This window comes from Artemia franciscana, chromosome 2, assembly GCF_032884065.1.
Source record: "Artemia franciscana chromosome 2, ASM3288406v1, whole genome shotgun sequence".
NCBI classification, from domain to species: domain Eukaryota; kingdom Metazoa; phylum Arthropoda; class Branchiopoda; order Anostraca; family Artemiidae; genus Artemia; species Artemia franciscana.
Genome location: NC_088864.1, coordinates 58672550 through 58693396, shown reverse-complemented (window position 1 = coordinate 58693396; position 20847 = coordinate 58672550). Strand labels below are relative to the sequence as shown.

General features: G+C 35.1%; 1 protein-coding gene across 1 annotated transcript in view; it reads right to left on the bottom strand.

The window, feature by feature from the left end:
- Nucleotides 1–1800: 1800 nt before the first annotated feature.
- Nucleotides 1801–20847, bottom strand: part of LOC136043846 (large ribosomal subunit protein uL2) — a 34588-nt gene continuing 15541 nt past the window's right edge. Inside the window, exons 2-5 of the mRNA XM_065728787.1 lie at nt 19385–19675; nt 16212–16430; nt 4895–5097; nt 1801–1934 (exon numbers count right to left, since the gene is read on the bottom strand). Of these exons, the coding sequence (XP_065584859.1) occupies nt 1863–1934; nt 4895–5097; nt 16212–16430; nt 19385–19664 (774 nt within the window). The 5' untranslated portion in view covers nt 19665–19675 and the 3' untranslated portion in view covers nt 1801–1862. The remainder of the gene's footprint in view (nt 1935–4894; nt 5098–16211; nt 16431–19384; nt 19676–20847) is intronic.

Genomic DNA, 20847 nt, shown 5'->3' with positions numbered 1-20847 from the left:
TGTTACTTAGATCATTATTTTTCCTTCCAAGCATAACTTTCCATATTTTCATATTAAATTTCAAAATAGTCCTTTTATTTTCTGCTCTTTTAGGATATCTTTATGAATTCTAAGCACAAACCTATTGCTGAAAAATCCTATTAATAAATTTATTTATCAGTTGAATTCAAATTCATTCTAACAAATCCTTTTTCCATAATATTACCAATTATTATAAAGCCTTTATTGTTAATCTTTTACTTCCAGACAAGTTTAACGTACATAACTTCAAATATGAAAACCTTTTACCGGAAAATGAATTTTTTCCCCATTATTTTTATCCTAAACTAGCTGTTGGTGGGGGCGCATCGCCCCCCTGCGTGCGTAAGTCGTTACGCGCCATTGTATTTGTTTAATAGATTGTCAGGTTTACCGACTCTTGAACATGCAACATATAATTGTCCATGGGAAAAACAATCCGTATTCAGATCTATACCACATTTTCCTAATGATTGCCCTTGAGCATTGTTGATGGTGATTGCTAATCGAAGTTTATACAATTGCGAAGATTAAACATCAGATTTTAGAAATTTAGTTTTACTGCCATCTAACTCTCAATCGCCTCAAAGTTGATGTCAGCGGAGAATCAGCTACCAGCAACCGCAAAACAGCTGAAAACAATACATTAGTTAAGAAAAATGACATTCTGGTGGTATTCCACCGTGCAAAAGTGGGGTAGCAAAGTAGCGATGCTACTTGACAGTTTTCAAATTTGTTGGCAGATTTTTGTCTGAAAATACAATTTTTACACATAAAAATACTTTTTGCTCGAAGAAAAGCTGCCAAAACATAAGTTATGCTGCTTAAGTGTCGGCAGCTTTTGGAATTCTGTCGAATTCTGCTAGCTTTGGAACTTTTTCCGTGCCTGGTGGTACATAGCACTCACACAAAAGTTAGCATGCTGGCTGGTGCTCCACTGTCTCCAGACTTTTCGAGCTTCACTCGAACTTCCCAAAACGAAAATCAAATTCTCCGAAATTTTCACAAAAATTAGCCTTCGTAAATATACTACCGTTCGCAAAAAATACAAGTCATTAGTTGCCAAGAAAATCTCGAAGAATCCAGTTTTCTTTTGAAAAAAATCGGGAAAAATCCCAAAAATTCAGATTAGTGGAAAAATTGATGCAAATAGACATGAAACAGAGAACTGGTTGGAGAAAGTCATCATTAAATTTCTCCACCAAATTAAAATTATGCACAAAAAAGTTAACTCTGTCATCAATCCATGCCCCATAGCCCATCCAAGCACGTCTGTTTTTGAAAAAGAATAAAGTAAAATACAGAAACAAAGCTTAGTAATTAGTCTAGCATAAATGGAAACTTCTAATTCAAGGGAAAAACACATAAAATGTTCTTTCAGTGTTTTAACATTTTCCTTTTCAGAAGAGTTTTATAAACTTTAGCAGTACTTAAAAATATAAAAGTTAAAACTTTTTCACTAAATAAGTAAAGCTTAAAAATATAAAATACACAGCAGAGTTCGACGAACCTAGTTATATTCTTCACGTACAATTAGATAAAAAAAGAATAAACATTTGCAACCAGACAATTTCTCAAATCTTAACGAGGTAGTTTTTTACGATGAAAGCTTTCTCATTGCCTATTTGCATTGACCCAGCTATTAATCTAGTGCCCTGTAAAACCAATATTACAAAAACGTTCGATTCACCTTCCTTATCACCTTAAGGTCGAGAAAAGTAGTTGAGGATAAATGATAAACCCTCTGACTGAAAAGAAAAAAAAAAAAAAACAAACAAAAAATCCAGGAAAATAAAATGTTTTATTATTTCCCCAGTAAAAAGACAGAATTCGAAAACAAATGTTTAATCCGAAGATTTGGCTTCCGTCTTGCCACCACGGATACGACCAGTTCTCCTGGCAGCAATAAGACCAACCTAAAAGGGAAGTGATTATTATTAATTGTATTTATTACAAATAAGTTACATCATAACAAATAATCTACAATAAGATAGGTAACCTAACCAATTCATATCTTAAACTGGCTTCCGAGCAGGAAGGGACAGGTTCATCAAATAATAATTAATATGCAATAAGTAAAGTAAATTCAATAACAAAATAAACAATTAATTAAGAAATAACGAATAAAATAATATTAATGATTAAATGTTCCCCAGAAAAAGAATAGTACTTAAAGAAATAAAAAAATGTATTTAAATACAGAATTAAAATGAAACGATTTTCTATTGACATGAATTACAATAGAATATAAATCAGAAGAAAATTAAATATGAAAATTTACATTAACAAACAAAAAGCAATGATTTAAATAGATAATAAAAAATAAATAATATCAATTATTTAATTTTTCCTTCGTAAAAGACAAATTGGTCTTGTACAAAAAAAAAAGTTTAACTAGAGTTTAACTAAACATGACACGAACTTTCCATAAAAGTTAATACCAGTAAAATATAAATCAAAGGATCCATTCCTATCAAAAAGAAAGAAAAAAAATTGCAAAAATTTAGACTACTAAACAAAATCAAACAATTATTTAAATAAGTAATAAACAATAAATTATACATATTATTTAGTACTAGGAAAAGGAAATATTTGTTTAGGATATAAGACAAATTAAATAGAGAATAAACCTGACGGGTAATTATCCTGAAAGTTAATAGCAGCAAAATGTAAATCAAAAGGTCAGGTTTAACTAAAAATAATAAATTCAGACTGCCAAACAGAAGAAGTTGCATCAAGAAAACGTAAGTAAAAGAGACAGAGAAAATAGAATCTAATGAAAACGGAATGATGGAAGTCTGAAAGCACTCTCCTTGAACAGCCCTCGGTTACCAAAAACATAAATTTGGATTAACTGCTACCTATATTATATACAATTCAACAACACCTCAATGAATACACAGAAAACCTCATTCGCTTACACTGTGTATCATAGAGTACTATATTCTCTAAGAAAAATGACTCATCCTCAATGATTAAGCTGTTAACTTTTTAAGAAAAAACGTACCGCCAAATTAAATAGAAAATATGAAAATTCTAAATATTCTTTCCTTTTTCTTAACCATATCTCAGAGTCTAAGCTTTACTTTTTGTTAATAGTTTGTTATCAAGTCATTTAGCTAACAATTGGCCAAGATTACAGTCTTCGGAACCCTTCTATTGTGGGCCACTGTTCCACTAGAAAATGAGCCTAAGCATATTCTCCTATATTTTACAGAGGAAGAATGCATCTACAATAAGGACAGGCCACTTAATTTGACAAGCATTAAAAGCGCTGATTTTCACAAGGTTGGCTTGTACTATGACTCATTCACAATATCTGGCTAACACTAGGCCCATTCAAAATAAGATTTAGCAACTTCTGGTGTCTAGAATTGAGCTAAGTCTACTATAAATAAGCTCAGCATGAGCCATATCTCACCTTTCAATAGGTTTTACCATATTTTTTTTTTTTTTTTGAAATACCCTATAAGTCATCTGGCATAGTCGGTGCCATATCCAGGATTTTTTTTTTCGTGGGTGTTGATTTTTTTCGAGGGGGGACAAACCCCTTGCATACGGCCTAGGTCATAGTATCACGGATTTATTAGATAAAGGTTTTCAAACTGTACTTGTCATTAGAATTTTTAGAACTTTTTAGAAGGATGCAGTACAAACCAGATTCAAAAAACACCAACTTTAACAATTGCTGAGCCAACCCACATTACCGAGCTAATTATGACCATGGCTCAAATTATTTATTTCTTTCAAAGCTTATTGAAACATTAAATAGAAGGAAAGTTCCTTGGATATTTTCGAAATTTCTTGTTTTTTTTTCAAACAAATAAATATTTTACTTGTAGTCTGCTAAATAGTATCCTTTGGAAAACGTTCATAATATAAATAAGCTTATCATAGGCTATATCTTATAGCTCAATCATAATATAAATAAGCTTATCATAGGCTATATCTTATAGCTCAAATTATTTGCTAATTTCGAATCTTATCGAAATATAAACTATTGGATGGTTACGCACATATTACCCATTTTGTTTGTTTATACATCTCTGTTGAAGTACCAAACACATTAAAATAGGAACAATTCTTATCCTTGTACCCACCTTACGTCTATTCCTACCTGAAAACCACAATTCTTCTTTTATTTATTTCAAATTTGCGAAGATTTTACAGCAGTGCACGTGAACCGCGAACCAAAAAAATATTAGAACTAGTAAAACTTGGCAGATAAAAGACACCTTCAGAAGGAATTTGGTGCCATTTTGTAACATATTTTTTACTGACTCACTCGTGTTTCTTCTTTTAAAATTTTGCACCAACTACTACCAAAGACTCCATAACTGCAAATGAGATTTTCGATTAATACTTGAATTTCCGGTTACTCATAATTAACAATTTCAAACAATCAGATTCAATTTCCGCTGTCCTTGGTACTAACACAGTGCTCTAACCAACAAGTTTTAATAGACTGCATAAGCTGAACGAAAAAAAAGTAAACTGAAAATTTAAGCTGATTCAAACCCAGAAAGTTTGCTGACGGTTAATTATGTATCTTAAGCAACCTTCATAGTAACTAGTAAAACATAGTTAACTATGTATATAGGCTATTATTAAGCACAGTAACATGGGTAAAACGAAAGAGCAAGATACTTGGCAAGAAATACACTTGGCACTTACAAGTGCATGTTATCTGTACTTTTTAGAAAAAATTTTGGACCTATCGTTTAAATACTTTTTCCCTCTTACAGATTTGTTTTTCTAAATGGTTTTCCCATGGGTCTGAGCGGGCCATTAGAAAAATTCAGCACGAGGCATCATTTTCATTAGATTTCGAAAATGCGATACTATATCAATGATAACATCAATGACGCTATCTTACCTTGCGACCAGCTGGTGTGTCCCTCTTAACAGTGGAGGCTTTACCAATGTGTTGATGGTTACCACCACCGTGGGGATGTTCAACAGGGTTCATAGCAACACCACGAACAATTGGCCATGAGTTCCTCTTTGCCTTGTACTTGTGGTAAGCACGACCAGCTTTCAAGATTGGTTTGTCAATACGACCACCACCAGCAATAATTCCTGCAAAAAAGTGTTAAATTTAGCCTATGGGTAAAATTCTAGTTGATTGACTTCTTGCTATCTCAGAAAGAGGTTAGGTTAGAAAAATGAAACATTCAGGGATTAGTCTACAGGCTAAAGTGTGTCCCGGGAAGGTATTTTGAAGTACCCACCTCCACTCCTTCTCCCTCTAGAGGGCCCTGACCTTTGATGACCTTCAAAAATATGTGTTATAAAAGGGAAGCCTTGCAAAATAGATCTTCTGCTTGAATGAAGTACAACAAAATTGTTTTCAGCTTCACAACTTTGCTCAATCCCAATTTATAAGGTTTAAATATATACAAATACATTTCCTAAATTTTGAAAAAAAACCATTGATATGGCTCAGAATTCTACTCAAATAACAGGAATTGCATTTTCAGAACTAAAGGCAAAGAAAAAGCAACTGATAACCAAAAATTAAGGTAAAATCTTGTTTTGTCAAAATTTCAATAGGCATAGACCTGTCATGTAGGTGATTTTCAGGGCCTTCTAGAGGCCCTGAAATTCTGTCTTTCGAAATGGTTGGCTATTCTTCGGTTTCTGTCCTTAACGGGACCATCAGTTTTTCACCGCTTTCCAATCATCTCGCTAGTGATCCTGTAAACCATCTTGGAATCTCCTTTTTTGCTGCCGTCTCTGTTTCCAATGCCTTGCTCTCCAGGGAAGTCCTTTCGTCAGAACTCGCACTTTTCTTTACGAGCTTGTCCTTGTCCCTATATGCCTGCGGCTTCATCAATGCATCGTTCTGGAACCCTGCTGAAACTAAATTTAGTTTCATAGTTTTTCTTTCATGGATCAAATCCCCAAGTTTTATCCGAGATCCACCAGTCTTTGCGTCTCTTTTTACGCCCAATTACTTCCTTTGCAAGATCATTGAAAGTGTTTCTGATGCTGCTCGATATAGTGTCCACTTCTCCCTTACCAAGATGTCTAAGAGCCTCAAACTTGTTGTGCAGACTCAAAAAGAACTTCTTCCTGACTTCCGGCTCAGTAAGCTTATCAGTCATATAGGGGCATCCAGAGGTCTGTCTTCTTTAACGAGGTCCTTAGTTTGAGCACAATCTTAGCGATACAGAGACTGTCGTCTGAGCCAGCGTCAGCCCCTCTGAGTGTCCTTACGTCTTGCAGACTTGACCGCCACTTCCTGTTTACAAGAAAGTGGTCGATCTGATTTCTTGTTGTGCCGTCAGGGGAGATCCGAGTGTACTTGTGGATATTCTTGTGACGAAACTGGGTTCCACCAATCAGGAGATCATTTGTGGAAGCGAAGTCTATAAATAAAGCTCCATTTTCATTCCGGTCGCCAAGACCATGTGGGCCAAGTACTTCTAGACAGTAGAATCTATCGTTGCCTACTTTGGCGTTGAAGTCTCTGGCAAATATAACCATGTCATGACGCGGTATATCCTTGGAGATTAAGTTGGGTGTCATAGAAACACTCTTTTAACACCTCTTCAGCAACATTCGTCAGTGCATAACAGGGAACTACAGTCACTTTAACGTGGTATCCCTGGAACCTCGCTAACATTACTCTATCACTGACAATGTTACATTAACATTGCTACTCCTGCTTTTCGATTCTTTTCGGGTCCATTGTAGATTATTCTTTGGCCATTGTCGAGGGTTTCTTTGCCGAAACCGGTGCATCTCACTTCTGACAGTGCTACTATGTCAAGATTATAGGCAGCTACTTTTCATTACCATCAGAAACTTGAACTCTAAAGTTACTTATCAAATCCCAACGGTAATATATTCTTCTACATTGGTTGCTATTACATAAAATCACCAATTCACATCATTATCGTGTATTTTCCTTCTTTAATTCCCAGTGGGAAAACTTTGCTTAGAAAATAAAAAATGAAAAAGATTAGTCTCCGATCTGGAAATGGTTTTTTACAGTTTTAAAATGTAGAGTTAAGAGAAAGAGTCAAACTTTGGCGTAAAGAGCGGGGCGTTGAGAAGGAAAAGCCCCTTTCATATACGGAGTAATTTCTGTTCGTTTTAAGTTTTAATGTCGCTCCTTACTTTCATTTAAAAAAACATGTTTTTTTTTTATTTAATTCTCTTAAAAGGATTAATAACCAGTTTATGAACAAGCGAGGAAAAAGGATTATATTCTGAATCAATTAGAGACTAAATTTATTCTGTTGTAACAAAATATTACCTGAATGAATTCGACCGGCTAACAATAGCCTAACGCGCGCCCGTACCTGCCTCGATGTATTTTTTGTTCATTTATTAGCCAAGATTGATCGGAAGATTAAACACTGGAAGTGAATTTTCTATGACAAATTGAAAAAAAGGGAAAAAGAATTGAAGCTTTTACAATAATAGACCTGGACTGAGATTGATTAAAGCTGCTTGCCGTGGTTATGTTTAAAGCTTAGATAAAGTTTTTTAAGGTAGGCGATTTGCAATTTTTGGTTCCCCTTCAACCCCTTTTTGTTGCTGTATTTAGTGTTAAGAATGGTTGGAAAAAGGAAGAAGGTCAAACGGGGAGAAGAAGCTATGGCGATTATATCGGCATCCGATTCAAGAGGAGTAGAAAATATTTCACTGAGGTCGTTAGCTGACAATATTAGCGCAATTTTGGCCATAATTCAGTCAAACACTGAAATTCTGAATAATTTATCTGGATCAGTTAGGTCCATTGAATCTCGATTATCACACCTTGAGAATTATGTTGCTACCTCCCAAAAACAAGTCTCCGAATTAAAACCTAGAATAGCTACTGTTAAAAGTGAGTCAAAAATGATAAAAAGTAATTTATTTCTATTAGCGGAAGAAAATGTTCGTTTAACATCTGAGTTATCTTTATTGAAAGGGAGAACTATGAGAATAGAAAGCAGAGATACTGAAAAAAATTTATTGCTTTGGAATGTCCCAGTTAATGATGAAGATATGTAATCAGTAATAATGATGTAAATATGTCAGTATAAATGATAATACTGATGTAAATCAGTAATGATTTATACTGAAAAACGCTAGGATGTTGAAAAACAAGTCAATCTTAGAGCATTCTAATATCTTTGTGACGGATGATGCTCCGGAATCGGCCCGAGAAGTTCAAAGAAAATTATTTGCTGTGAGGTTAAAATTACTCAACAGTGGAGTTAATCGTGGGGATGTTTGGGAGACGAAATAGATCCCGCCACATTTGTGTATATGCCAGTGTCCAAACACTGAGCCTCTAAAAGTGACTGTTTACAAAGTAAATAAGGATTTTATGGATTCAGTTTTGGTGCATATCCCTCATAGAGTTGATATTCATGGGGGTGGATTTGGAAGTTCTATGGAAAAGTGATTTTTTTTTCCTTTTTTCAGTTATTTTCTGTATTTGATTTGTTTGAAGGTTGGGTTGGACGCGCGAAGGGATAATCTGAATGAAATGAAGGGTAGAAACAAAATTACGAGTGAAGGAAGTTTTTTGTGTGCTTTTTTTTGTTCATTTAGTTGTAGTTTGGAGTAAGCATCGGCACTGTTTCTGTTTTCTGTTTCTTCTTACCTGTTTCTGTTTTCTGTTTTTACAAAAAACAGAACTGAAAACAGAAACAGGCTACCTGTTTTTGTTTGACCTGTTTCTGTTCTGCTTTTTTTTTCATCTGTTTTTTTCCGTTTCTGTTTTTTTTTTAATCTGTTTTCTGTTTTTTTCTGTTTTTTTTTTTTTTTTTGAATGCCGCGCTATCTAGCGGGTATGATACCGAAATCGTCCTTTGTCAACAAGAAGAGTAATTTCTTTGATATTCAGGTGAAATCATAGCGACATCTAAACTAGAAGCTCGATTTCCTTGCTAACCTTCGTCTAATTTTGTGTGCTGGAGCAAGCATCCTAAAGGTAAAAATTATGAATAGTCAAATTAGACCAGCCATGCTAGTCTATTTGAACTTTTTTTTTTTTATCCCTAGTACCACACAATTGGACATGCAGAATTCAAATATCACATTGATTTTTTTTTTTCAATTTTTTTTTTAAAAGAATCATCACAACATTATCGATAACTACATTGTATGCAAAAATTAGTCACCCTGACTGGGTGTATCAGGATTCTTGTAGGACAAATGCCTGTCTGTAATTTTAAAAAAAAAACTGATTCAAATGACTTTCAGGTACTACTGCAAAACTGTCATGGATATTTCTCCTGATGAAGAGGTAGAAGTTTTACCTAAAATCACAAGGAAAAAGCCAGTTTGGGCTAATTATGGTGTGAAAGACAAATGCAGCATCACCTGCAAGGTTTGCAAAAAGACTATCAAGGCTAGTGGAGGTTCTTCAATTAATTTTGTCAATCACCTGGAAAATGTTCATAAGATTAAGGTGAAAGTACAGTCATCTGCCTCTACTGCACCAGCACGGCATGGATAATGTTGCCAATGGCCCAGAAGCTGTTGTTTGTCGTACAGTACAGGGTTCATTGCCAGGATGTGGGATAGCTGAAGAACAGCCAAAGAACCAAAAGAGCAATTTTTCTTTCTCTAGAAAAGGAACTAGAGATATCTGTTCTCTGATGTTGCGCAACCGCTCAAGTCAACTTAAATTGACAAAACAGTGTGTAAGAACAGTACTTGCAGACAAGTTACCACTTTCCATTTTTGGCGTGCAAACTATGTGTTGACTGATACACTCCTTGACAGGTGGTATTTTGCCTCCATCGAGTCGTACCATAAAAAGGCATGTTTCAAGCAAAGAAAAAGAAACTATTGAAACTGAAATTGAATATGAATCAGGCACGAAAGGTATCTATAACATTTGACTGCTGGTCATATACAGGGGGAGGATACTTGGCAGTGACAGTACATTACCCCAAGCTAGTCAGTGGAAAATGGGTAGTTCACAGTTGCATCTTGCACTTTAAGCGTCTCAAGGTTCGGCATACAGCAGCAAATATACTTGCAGCAATCATAGTAGCCCTGAAGAAATTTGAACTTGAAGACAAATTGTTCTGTGCTGTAACTGATTCTGGCTCGAGCGTCGTAAAAGCTTGTCAAATTGGTGGAATCGAACGTTCATCTTGCTTTGGCCACTGCCTCCACCTCAGTGTCACAAATGGCCTCAAATTTTGGGGAGAAATGAATTTGACGTAGAGCAAACACCGGAATGTGATTCAGATGATGAAGGTGAACCCGAACAAGGCACTAGTAGAGAGCAATGTTCCTCAGAGATTGGTCTGACAGAAGATGACCTTCCTGATATCATAGATTCAGACATTGTTGACACTGCTTCAGATGTATATGACTTGGAAGAGTACGACTCCGACACAGAAACTGAATGGGATGAATGGGCCACTGGTGCAAATGATTTTACTGAAATTGAAGACTCAGTCTCACTCAATGGTGCACTCAAAAAGTTGCGTCGGACACTCAAGCTGCTAAAAAAAAGTCAAATATTCAACACGACCTCTTGAAGGGCTTTGCAAAGAAATAGGACTAAGTGGTCACATCCCTCATGATATGAAAGTGCGTTGGAATAGCACTTACGTGATGATTAGTTCCATGTTACACAGAAAATCTGCTCTACAGAAATTTTATGATGTAAATGTTCGCAATGCGAAAATGAGAGAACTTGAACTTACTGAGCAAGACAGGTCACTTTTAGAATGTGCAACAAGTTGTTTGAGCCCTTTTGAAGAGGCCACCGAACTGGCTAGTGGGTCCACTTACACTACTTCAAGCAAAGCATACATGCTGATCAAGGGATTGGTGAGCTTCTGTGAAGCGAGATCGAAGAGGCTGCTTGAGAATCGCCTGAAGGATCTAAGTATTTTGTGCAAAATCCTAGATTCAAGTTGGAGCTCTACCAGCGTCCAGCTTATCTTGATCCTTGTACATATGAACGAATGACTTTAGAAAAAAGAGCGGCAGCAAGACAGTCCCTCATATGTTTACTTAGCCCACCAAAAGGTCGTCCCACCTAAAGGTCGTAAGTACCAGTAGCCTATAAAGAGTGGGGGCTAGAGATTTTTTGACAACCGTGGTATATAAGTCTGCTATTCTTATTGAATGTAGAAAAATTTTATTAATGTCAAGCAAGTTCGAGAAAACGAAAGAAATGTAAAAATTTTCGTCCCCGGCTTAGGCAGGGTTTAGGGGACGAAAATTTTTGTTTCTTCGCCTTACTGTTGGCTCTTACAGAAAAGCTTTCTGAATTCTATGGTTGGAGAAGATAAGGGAAACTTGAAAATAAAACTATATGTCATTAATGTAAGAGGTCTTGCTATTTTTCCCTCTCCCCTCTCCATTCCGTTGTCCTTCTGCCTCTTGTTTTTAGCCTAATTAAGGTGATGCTTTTCTGCAAGGTAACGGATCAGTTCGACTTCTGGAGTCAGAATCGATTTTTTTTTTTCGACAATCTTTTATAATATATGAGTGACAAAGAATTTGAGAATAAATGCAATTCGGCCGTTAGGCCTAAGAATTTTTGGTTAAATTGCACCTGATTGGACGCATTTTATGACAAATTTCGCCCCCCCCCTAAAAATACGCTAGTGTGTTGAATTACACGAAGTTGCTCATCTTTTGTATGTAACTAAAAGGATTTAACAAGAAGATGTTTTCTTTCCTATTAGAAATAGAAGAAGTAAGGAAAAAACAGGAAAAACAGCTGTTTTCTGTTTTTTTTTTCGAAAAACAGAACAGATTACAGAAACAGGTCACCTGTTTTTGTTTGACCTGTTTCTGTTTCTGTTCTGTTTTTTTTTCTAACTGTTTTTTTCTGTTTCTGTTTTTCTCAAAAACAGAAACAGTGCCGATGCATAGTTTGGAGAGAGTGTTTGCTTGGTTGTTGCATTTTGGTACTTACAGTGTCTATGGACTCCCTTGTTGTTTTTTCTTTCGTATTTCATGTTGAATTATCTGTGAGTTTTAGTGCTTTTATTTTTCAGTGGGAGAGGCATGGGAGGGGGTAATCCTTGGCGTGAGGTCAATGCACGATAATGGTTAATCAAGCTCATGGGATCCCTGCATCTAGACTGGAAGAACTTGAAAGAAAATCAGCCCTCTTTAGTAATGTATTCCAAACGCCGTAGCCCATGATAATAATGAAATTTTAAACGCTATTTCAGTCCCCCCAAATAAATATTTGTTTTCTCATGAAATAGCTCATAAAAATCAAAATATGAGGAAAATATCTTTTTGGAACTGTCGTGGTTGGAGGAGTGGGCAAGGTGCGATTGAAATTTTTTTATTTGAATCGGGCACGGATATTCTTGGGGTTTGTGAAACATTTTTAGATGAAAACTCGGCAAATAAAATTAATATTAGCGATTTCCAATTCTTTCATGTAAGCAGAAATAAAAAAAAAGCAAGGTGGTTTAGCAATACTAGTTAAAAATTATATTCCGGCGCGACTGAGAGAAGAATTTCTATATCTGAATACTGAGATGGTTTTTGAAAGCTGTATTGTTGAATGTTTTTTACCAATTAATGAAAAAATTTTAATTGCTGTAATTTATCGTCCTCCCTCATCTAACATGGCAGACTTTTTTGACAAATTTGAAAATATGTTAAGCGTGATATCAAATCTTCGAATGGCATTTTTTATCCTTGGGGATTTCAATATTGACTTAATGGGATGCCTCCCATCAAGCCTGCAAAGGATTGACCAACATGTCCTTCAGTTTTTAGAATGTAACCTTTCCCATGGTATGAGCCCAGTATGTTTTATTCCGACATGAATTACAAATTCATCTTCTTCACTGATTGATAACATTTTTGCACCTTATCCATGTGAGGCTACATTCGTGGTTATGGAAAATACGTCTGATCATTGTATTTTAATGTCTGACTTCAGAGCGCAAAAGATAGCCAATAAAGAAAACCCTATGAAAAGGAGAAATTTTTCAAAAGTAAATATGAATGAACTGAAATCTAGTCTAAGCGATATAGATTGGAGTGAAGTTACTAACGAGAATGATTCAAATACATCTTTGGATGTATTTTATCGAATTCTGAACGAAAAACTGAATCTTCATTGCCCATTTAGAGCTACCTACCTGAAAAGAAACTCACCCAAAAACCCTTGGATAAGTTTATCACTTTTAAAATCTATCAAGTAAAAAAATCGACTCTATAAGATAAAAATGAAATACCCCTCAGCTCATAATGTACAGCGATTCAAAAATTATAAAAATTTGCTGGTTAAAATTCTTAGAACAAGTGAACAAATTTATTATGAAACTTCATTTAAAAAATCGGATTCACCTCGGACTACATGGAAATTAATCAAGGAAAAAATTGGAAATAATACTAAGACATCACATCCTGAAATGATCATAAATGAAAGTGGTGTTGAATTGAAGGGGAAGGATGTTGTTGCAGATTGTTTTTGTAATTACTTTTCCCATTTTAGTGCTACTGCTGATCTGAAATCCCCTGAATCTTTAATTGGTTCATATAAAGATTATCTACCGTCATCCGAAAATTCTAGTATATTCCTGGCCCCTGTTACTTTCGGTGAATTCCAGAAAGTAATTACGAATTTAAAACGTGGGAATTCCCTAGGTCTAGATGGGCTCTCCACAAATATCCTGAAAGAACTTGCTTGTGTAATCCATGTTCCATTGCTTCATATTTTAAACGCATCTATATCATCAGGGATCTTTCCAGAAGTATGGAAATCTGCAAGAGTTATTCCAATTCACAAAAAAGGCGATAAGACAGATGTAGGCAATTACCGCCCAATAACTATTCTTTCTCCAATATCTAAGGTTCTAGAAAAAATTATTCAAGAAAGAATTGTATCCTATTTTAATAAAAGGAATTTATTTACTAAAAATCAGTTTGGATTCAGGTCAGGTCATTCCACAGAACAAGCTATTGCTGCGCTAATCTTAGAGATTAATGATTCACTAAATGATGATAATTATGTGTCTGCTCTCTTCTATGATATAAAAAAGACATTTGATACGCTAAACCATGAAATCTTGATGGAAAAAATTAATAACACAGGTATTAGAGGTAAAGGCCTAGATCTAATAAAATTTTACCTGCATGATCGAAAAATTCATGTAGAAATAAATGGACATCTATCAAGCCATATCATTATTGATGATGTTGGAGTCCCCCAGGGATCAGTATTGGGGCCATTACTATTTTTGATTTATATAAATGACCTCCCAAGGTGTTTACCCCAAGATAATAGCTTAGCAGTAATTTTTGCAGATGATACGGCTGTGACAGTAAAAGCTAAAACCCCATCTTTGTTGGTTGAGAAAATGGTGACAGCAATGAAATCTTGGAATAAATGGTTTGCGTGTAACTGCCTAGCTCCGAACTTTTCTAAAACTGAATTCATGATTTTCGGGTGGTCACAAAGGGCGATAAATAAAATTACCATAGATGAGTTAATTGTAAATCAAAGTAGGATAAAAAGAGTACATTCATTTCGTTACCTTGGGGTTATTCTCGATGAGCTTTTATCTTTCCGTAAGAATTCTGATTATTTGAGATTTAAACTTGCCCATCACTTAGGTTGTCTTTACAGATTGAAACAGGTGTTTCCTTTCTCCATCCTTAAAATTTTATACCACTCTCTAATTGAATCATATCTTAATTATTGCCCATAGTTTATCTCAACACATTTATGGTACATCTGCAACCTCTTCAGATAATTCAAAATAAGGCAATTAGAATTCTGGGTGCTTGTATTCATCGCCCTGCGAAACTTAAAAATCTGTCAGAAACCCAAACTTTATATATTTTTCTCAATATACTTAATTTCAAACAATTGAAGGACGTACATACAGCAATGTGGTATTATGATATCCAATCCTCAGCAAATTATTTCCATGATATGGGTATAATTGAGACTCCCACTTCTCCTGCCCACTGCATCCGCTCCAAGAAGTATCGCCTTCCGCCAATTAAATCAGAAAGAGCTAGATTCTCAATCAGATACCAGATTCCTCATATTGCAAATAAACTTAATTTAGTAGAAATGTCCCGAAGTTTCACAAGTCGATTTTCTTTAAAAAACATATTTCAAAAATAATTCTTTGTCTGGATGTCGGGATTGATTAATAATAGATTTTAGTATGTATTTTGCTGTGGTGTTCTTGCGCTGGGGTGGCCTCCTCTATGATCTTGTATGTTTTTTTTCTCTCGTATGTTTTTTTTTGTCTTAGTTTTTTCTCTCTCCTTTAAAAATTATTAGAATGACGAGACGTTGTGTTTTTTTTTATGCATTTGTGCTGCCCCAGCCTTACGAGCTCTGCTCTCTGTTGGGGCATAATATTGTTTCTGTATATTTTAATTTGAATTAATAAATATTGATTGATTGATTAAGAGCATGATGGAATGAACTTCCTTTAAAAAACAAAAGCATTTACAGCCCTATAGAAGACCAAAAATTCTGGAATATTACAACCAATATGAACAAGCTTCATCCTCTCTATTCACCCAAAATTTCAAGTGAAGTTATCAAATTATTACAAAAATATGCACAAATTTACAGCTGGTCAAAGATTTTGACTGAATATAAGGGACTAAAATTTTTATTCTTGAGGAGAAAAAAAAAAGAAAAACAACACAAATATTTCCAAGAAAAAAGTTAAAAGGAATTTTTTCAAAGAAAAGTAGAGCCATATTAAAAGCCAAAAAGAACCAGAAATAAAGTCATGATACTGCTAATTAAAACATATAGCAATTACTATGAATGATTTAATAAAAATGAAAACGATCAGAAATTAAAATGAATTATCTATCATAAAGATAGCAGATCCCGCTGTAGATTGATAGATTAATCCTGAAATGAACCAGAGCATCACTTGCGCTCAACTGAAAATCTAAAATGTTCAAACTATGTAAGTTATATCTACTGTGGAACATATTGACTGATCATTTGTAATTGTCCTGATAGACAACCTTGGTTTGTAAGAAAAGATAACCAAATATACATCGCCTGGTTCACTTATATAATTAAGGGCCATTTTTTTTTTATTTACAACACTAAAAATTCTTTTAGCTAAATAAATATTTTTTTTTTCGTATTTCATCAAAATTAGTATTTGTTTATATTTTTATGATTCTATAATTTACTGTTATACATAAATCTTTGCCAATAATCTACATTAATCTTTCTTTCTAAAATTTTGACTTACCAACCATAGCTCTGTTGGAAGAGCTGAGAACTTTCTTAGCCCCAGACGGCAACTTCACACGAGTCTTCTTTGTATCAACATTGTGTCCAATAACAGTCGCATAGTTACCAGAGGTACGAGCTAAGCTACCTCTGTCACCATACTGCTCTTCAACATTGCAAACGATGGTACCTTCTGGCATTACTCCAACAGGAAGAACATTGCCAATTTGGAGAGTGGCTATAAAGTTGAGGGAAAATAGTTAAAAGTAGTTGCTTGAAATTTTTGCAACAAACACACATTTTTTTAATATGCGCAGTTGCAAAATACAAGGGAGAAGTCCAGCTTAGTTTCTTTCTAAATACTGGAAAAGATTACTTAAGATAGCGGATGCAGTGAAGATGTTAAAAGTAAAACAGCCAATACCCAGGGTGTTCTTTTCTTGATTAAAAAAAAAGTTTGGAAGAATAGAAATACGAGTCTGTAAACCAAGATTAGAATATTAGAAACTATCCATTAGGGTTCTGAAACATGGACGCTCCAAAACACGGTGGAGGATTTGCTAGATGTTTTTCCAAAAGAATTGTTGAGATCTTTTTAGCACAGGTACTTCTCTCTTGCTTTCTAGGGCTATAATGAGCGACAGATCGAAATGGATAGGACAGGAGTTGCATATAAAGGATGACAGCTTACCCAAGATTGCCCTTTTCGGCCATCCATATAGCGCCAAACAAAAAGGAGGTCGTCCCCGAATGGGCTGAAAGAGGTCATAAAAAAGACTTTCAGTCCCCTAAGTTCTTAACAGGATTTTAACGATTTAAAGGACTTAAGGATATAAATAAGTTCTTGCGAGGCTGTACATGCTTTGGTGCTGTAATGAGATGTTAGCAGTATTACAAAAGTAGTAGTAGCAATAAAGTAAAATTAATAGAACTACATCACCAAGAATATTGCCAGTTTCAAGATGATCAACTTATTAGGCACTGGGACAAAATGATTAAAATTAGTGATGTAAAAATTTGCCAACAGTCTCCCTTTATTGCATATAATCAGTTTGACCTAATAGTTTAAATTGACGATGAACTTTTTGAGAGGAATGAAAACAAGCGAAAGGTCTAGTAAAGATTTTTTTTTTTTTTTTAGAGATACTTCTATAAAGTGGACATCATAAACAAATCAGATTAATTTCTTTTTTAATTTCTACTAGCATATATTTATTTGTTTAAACTTCAGAGACTGAACTGCTTAATTCACCACAATTTGCCAATACAACTCATTATGTTGATAACTAAGAATCAATCACTAATCTCAAATAATCAAGAGACGTTAGGCAAAGGGTACCAATGCAAGATCTCTACATTGTAAAACCAGCGCCAGTACGCTTCCAATCATTATATTTTTTATATGTCTTTCATCTAGCCATATATTATGATCTTGGGGTAGGTTTTTAATAGTAAAGTTGAATTTGCTTTATTGTAAGGGTTATGGTGCCAATTAGGATGTGCGATTTGTATTATTATCTATTTAGTCCTGTATCATTTTTTAGTGTATTTTTTCCACCCCTTTGGATGAGTTTTTGTACTTCTTGGAGTGGCTGTTAATACTTGTGTTTTTTTTTATTGAATAAATATCTCGCACTCCTATCACAGGCTATGTTACTAGTTCATTAATATTTACCCTAAAATGTTTTTCATGATTTTGATTTCACTTCTTTCCAGTATTTACCCTACTTAAACACTAAAAGGAACTCCTATCGGCATGCTTTGATAATTATTACTTCTCTTTTGCAGTCACCTTTTTAGTATAGGAGCTGTCAATGTTTACAAGTTATGAACAACTAATCTATAGCAAGTTATAAACAAATGGGCAATGAGAGAAAAATTATGGAAAAAGCGATTTTCTTTAACTTGCTTTGTCTTGACTTTTTTAACAACAGTAGAACAACATCATATTTGATTTCCGTGAAGCTCAATATACAGTTTTCCGTTAAATCTATTGAATATCCCAGAATTTTCAACTGAGAGCAACTTGAGTCTTTCAGGGGCAAAATCAAAGTTTGATGCCACAAAAAAGCAGAAAACGCCCACGGCACAATATTTTTAGTCACTAGAAAAAAGTACTAAAACTTGTAATTTCCAATGGAATGAGTCCTCTCCTGATCTTATAGAATCTTTGGTTCAGTACAGCCACCCCGCAGGAAAAAAAACGAACGAATACACACATACACTCTTGGGTCTGAAAAAAGAAAGGAGCACAATCCCATATTTTTGTGAAATTTGGCGGAGCTCTTACACTAGGGGTCTCTGATATGCTGAATTGGATAGTACAATCTTCAAGATGAATGCTTTCCTTCTTGCAGCATCCCCCCTCCCCCCTCCTTTTTTTCTAAATCAAGCAAATTCTCTCAAGCTTGTAAACTTAATGAACTTCATATAATTGGAATCAGCAAACCCTTTTGATGCATAAATTGTTATCAAAATTTCTGGTTTTGGGTTATTAAAGTGAAAAGAACTCTGAAGTCTGCACATAACTGAATGTCAATTGATTTTTGAAATAAAATCAAGTTGATGGACGTTGATGAAAAGGTTGAGAGCAATGGCACTGAACCATGCTTTCTGAGTGCAATAAAGAACAAATTCTATTATTACAGAGTTAAAGTATAGTGTTATGAAAGAACTTCCATAGCTACTTGTCTGGCCTGGATCATTGTCATACCGTTTTCACTCTTGATTTGAGTACATTTTTCAGTTACGTTTTAACTAATCTATAAATCTGAAAAACTACAAATCACAAAATAAAATAGTGCATTGTGCTCCTCCCCTTCTCTTAGCAGCCATTTATATATGCATGTGTACATGAAAAGATGTGAAATATTTTTTTTATCATTTTGTTTTGCATTATGGAAAATGACGCATACAACCAAGAAAAAGGTAAATACTACATTTTCTTTTAAAACCTGAACAGTAGTTTTATTGGTATTAAAAGCCTAGATTAGAAATAACAGTAAGCCAAAATTAGCAAGCCCTAATACAAAATAAGACCCTATTTAAAAAAAAAATCAAACTAAAAATTGCCATGTTTAACTTGAATTGGAAACAGGTCCACAATCCCTCCCTAAAATAGAAGTATTGAACGTAACCGTTATGAACATTTATCTAAAGGAATAAAAATAAAAATTGTAGCCAAAATCATACCTTTTCTGCCACAATAGAGAAATTGACCAGTGTGCATTCCTTCAGCAGCCAAAAACAATTCCTTCCTTATCTTATATCTGTATGGGTCACGGAAGTGGACTACAGCTAGAGGGGCACCACGGCCAGGATCGTGGATGATATCCTTCACTACACCCTTGATGTACCCATGTCTTTCAGCAAAATCAGCAGACCTAAGCTTTGGGGCTCCTTTCCTATGTTTAGTATGAGATTTGAAAATACCCCCTGCACCCCGACGTTGTGCACGAATTACTCTTCCCATCTTCTAAGGATCTGAAAAAAAATATTTACAATTATCAAATCACTGATAGCCTAAATACATAGCCAAAAAGGGGACAAAAAAGTAAGCTTGTACCAACACCTTCAATGGCATACATGAACAAAGGGAGAAGGGAGGGAGGACACCTTTAAATTGTGCCCGAGTAGTCCCTTCTTGTAGAAACTGTGGCCCAAAAATGCATATTTTTTTATGCTCTTCAGAGATAAATGTTTTCACCAGTAAACAATGTTTACAAAGAAAAGATGTTTATAATTAGGTAATTACTGAGAGCCTAAATACACATCAAAAGAAGGAGACAAACAAAATCTGTGCCAACACGCCTAATGCCAAATATGAAAAAAGCAAGAAGGGAAGATTTACATCTTCACTGCACTGACTATCTTCCCTGATAATACTATGAACGTATGTGAAGCTGTCCACTTGATTTATTTTCTTGTTCTTTAACATCATTTCTTCACCTTCATTTATTCCTAGTCTGAGCAACTTAGTCTTCTTAACACTAATTCTAGAGCCCACTCATAAACTCATAACTCACAAAACCTTCAAAAACTCATTTCGTTTGCTAACATTTTTATTTTAGACAAAAAACTACCCAATCCACACAAAGCCTTAGCAAATTTTACCTCGCCACTGAATACCTGTAGCCATTGCTATGTTTCATGTGTAATAATCAACATAAAAAGGTAAGGTAAAAGGTAAAGGATACGGCATTAGACTTTACAGTCCGTACCGGCGGTGCTGATATCCGTTTATTGGCCCTTCAGCCAGGAAGTGCAATAGGGGGTTGGGGGCCAGCCATCCTGTGCTATCGCACACCTTCCTGTTTACCTTCCCCAGGTTTCTCCAGGTACCCATTTAGAGCTGGGTCGACTCTGGCTAAGCTTACAGAGTCACGCCACTGACCCCGTCCCAAACTGAAGAATTGGGTACACTGGGATTCGAACCCGTGTCCTCTCAGACAAGGGATCCCGAATCCAGCGCACCAACCCACTCGGTCAGGAAAAGGGATAAGACCTAACACTATCTAACCCCTGATTTCACACCAAACCAGCTACAACTACAGTTCCTACCTTGACAACAGAACCACTCTTGTATGTAGCACTAATTACCTTAATGTATTAGTCTGGTACACTGTTCAAGGATAGGAGATAAGGGGAGGGGTAGT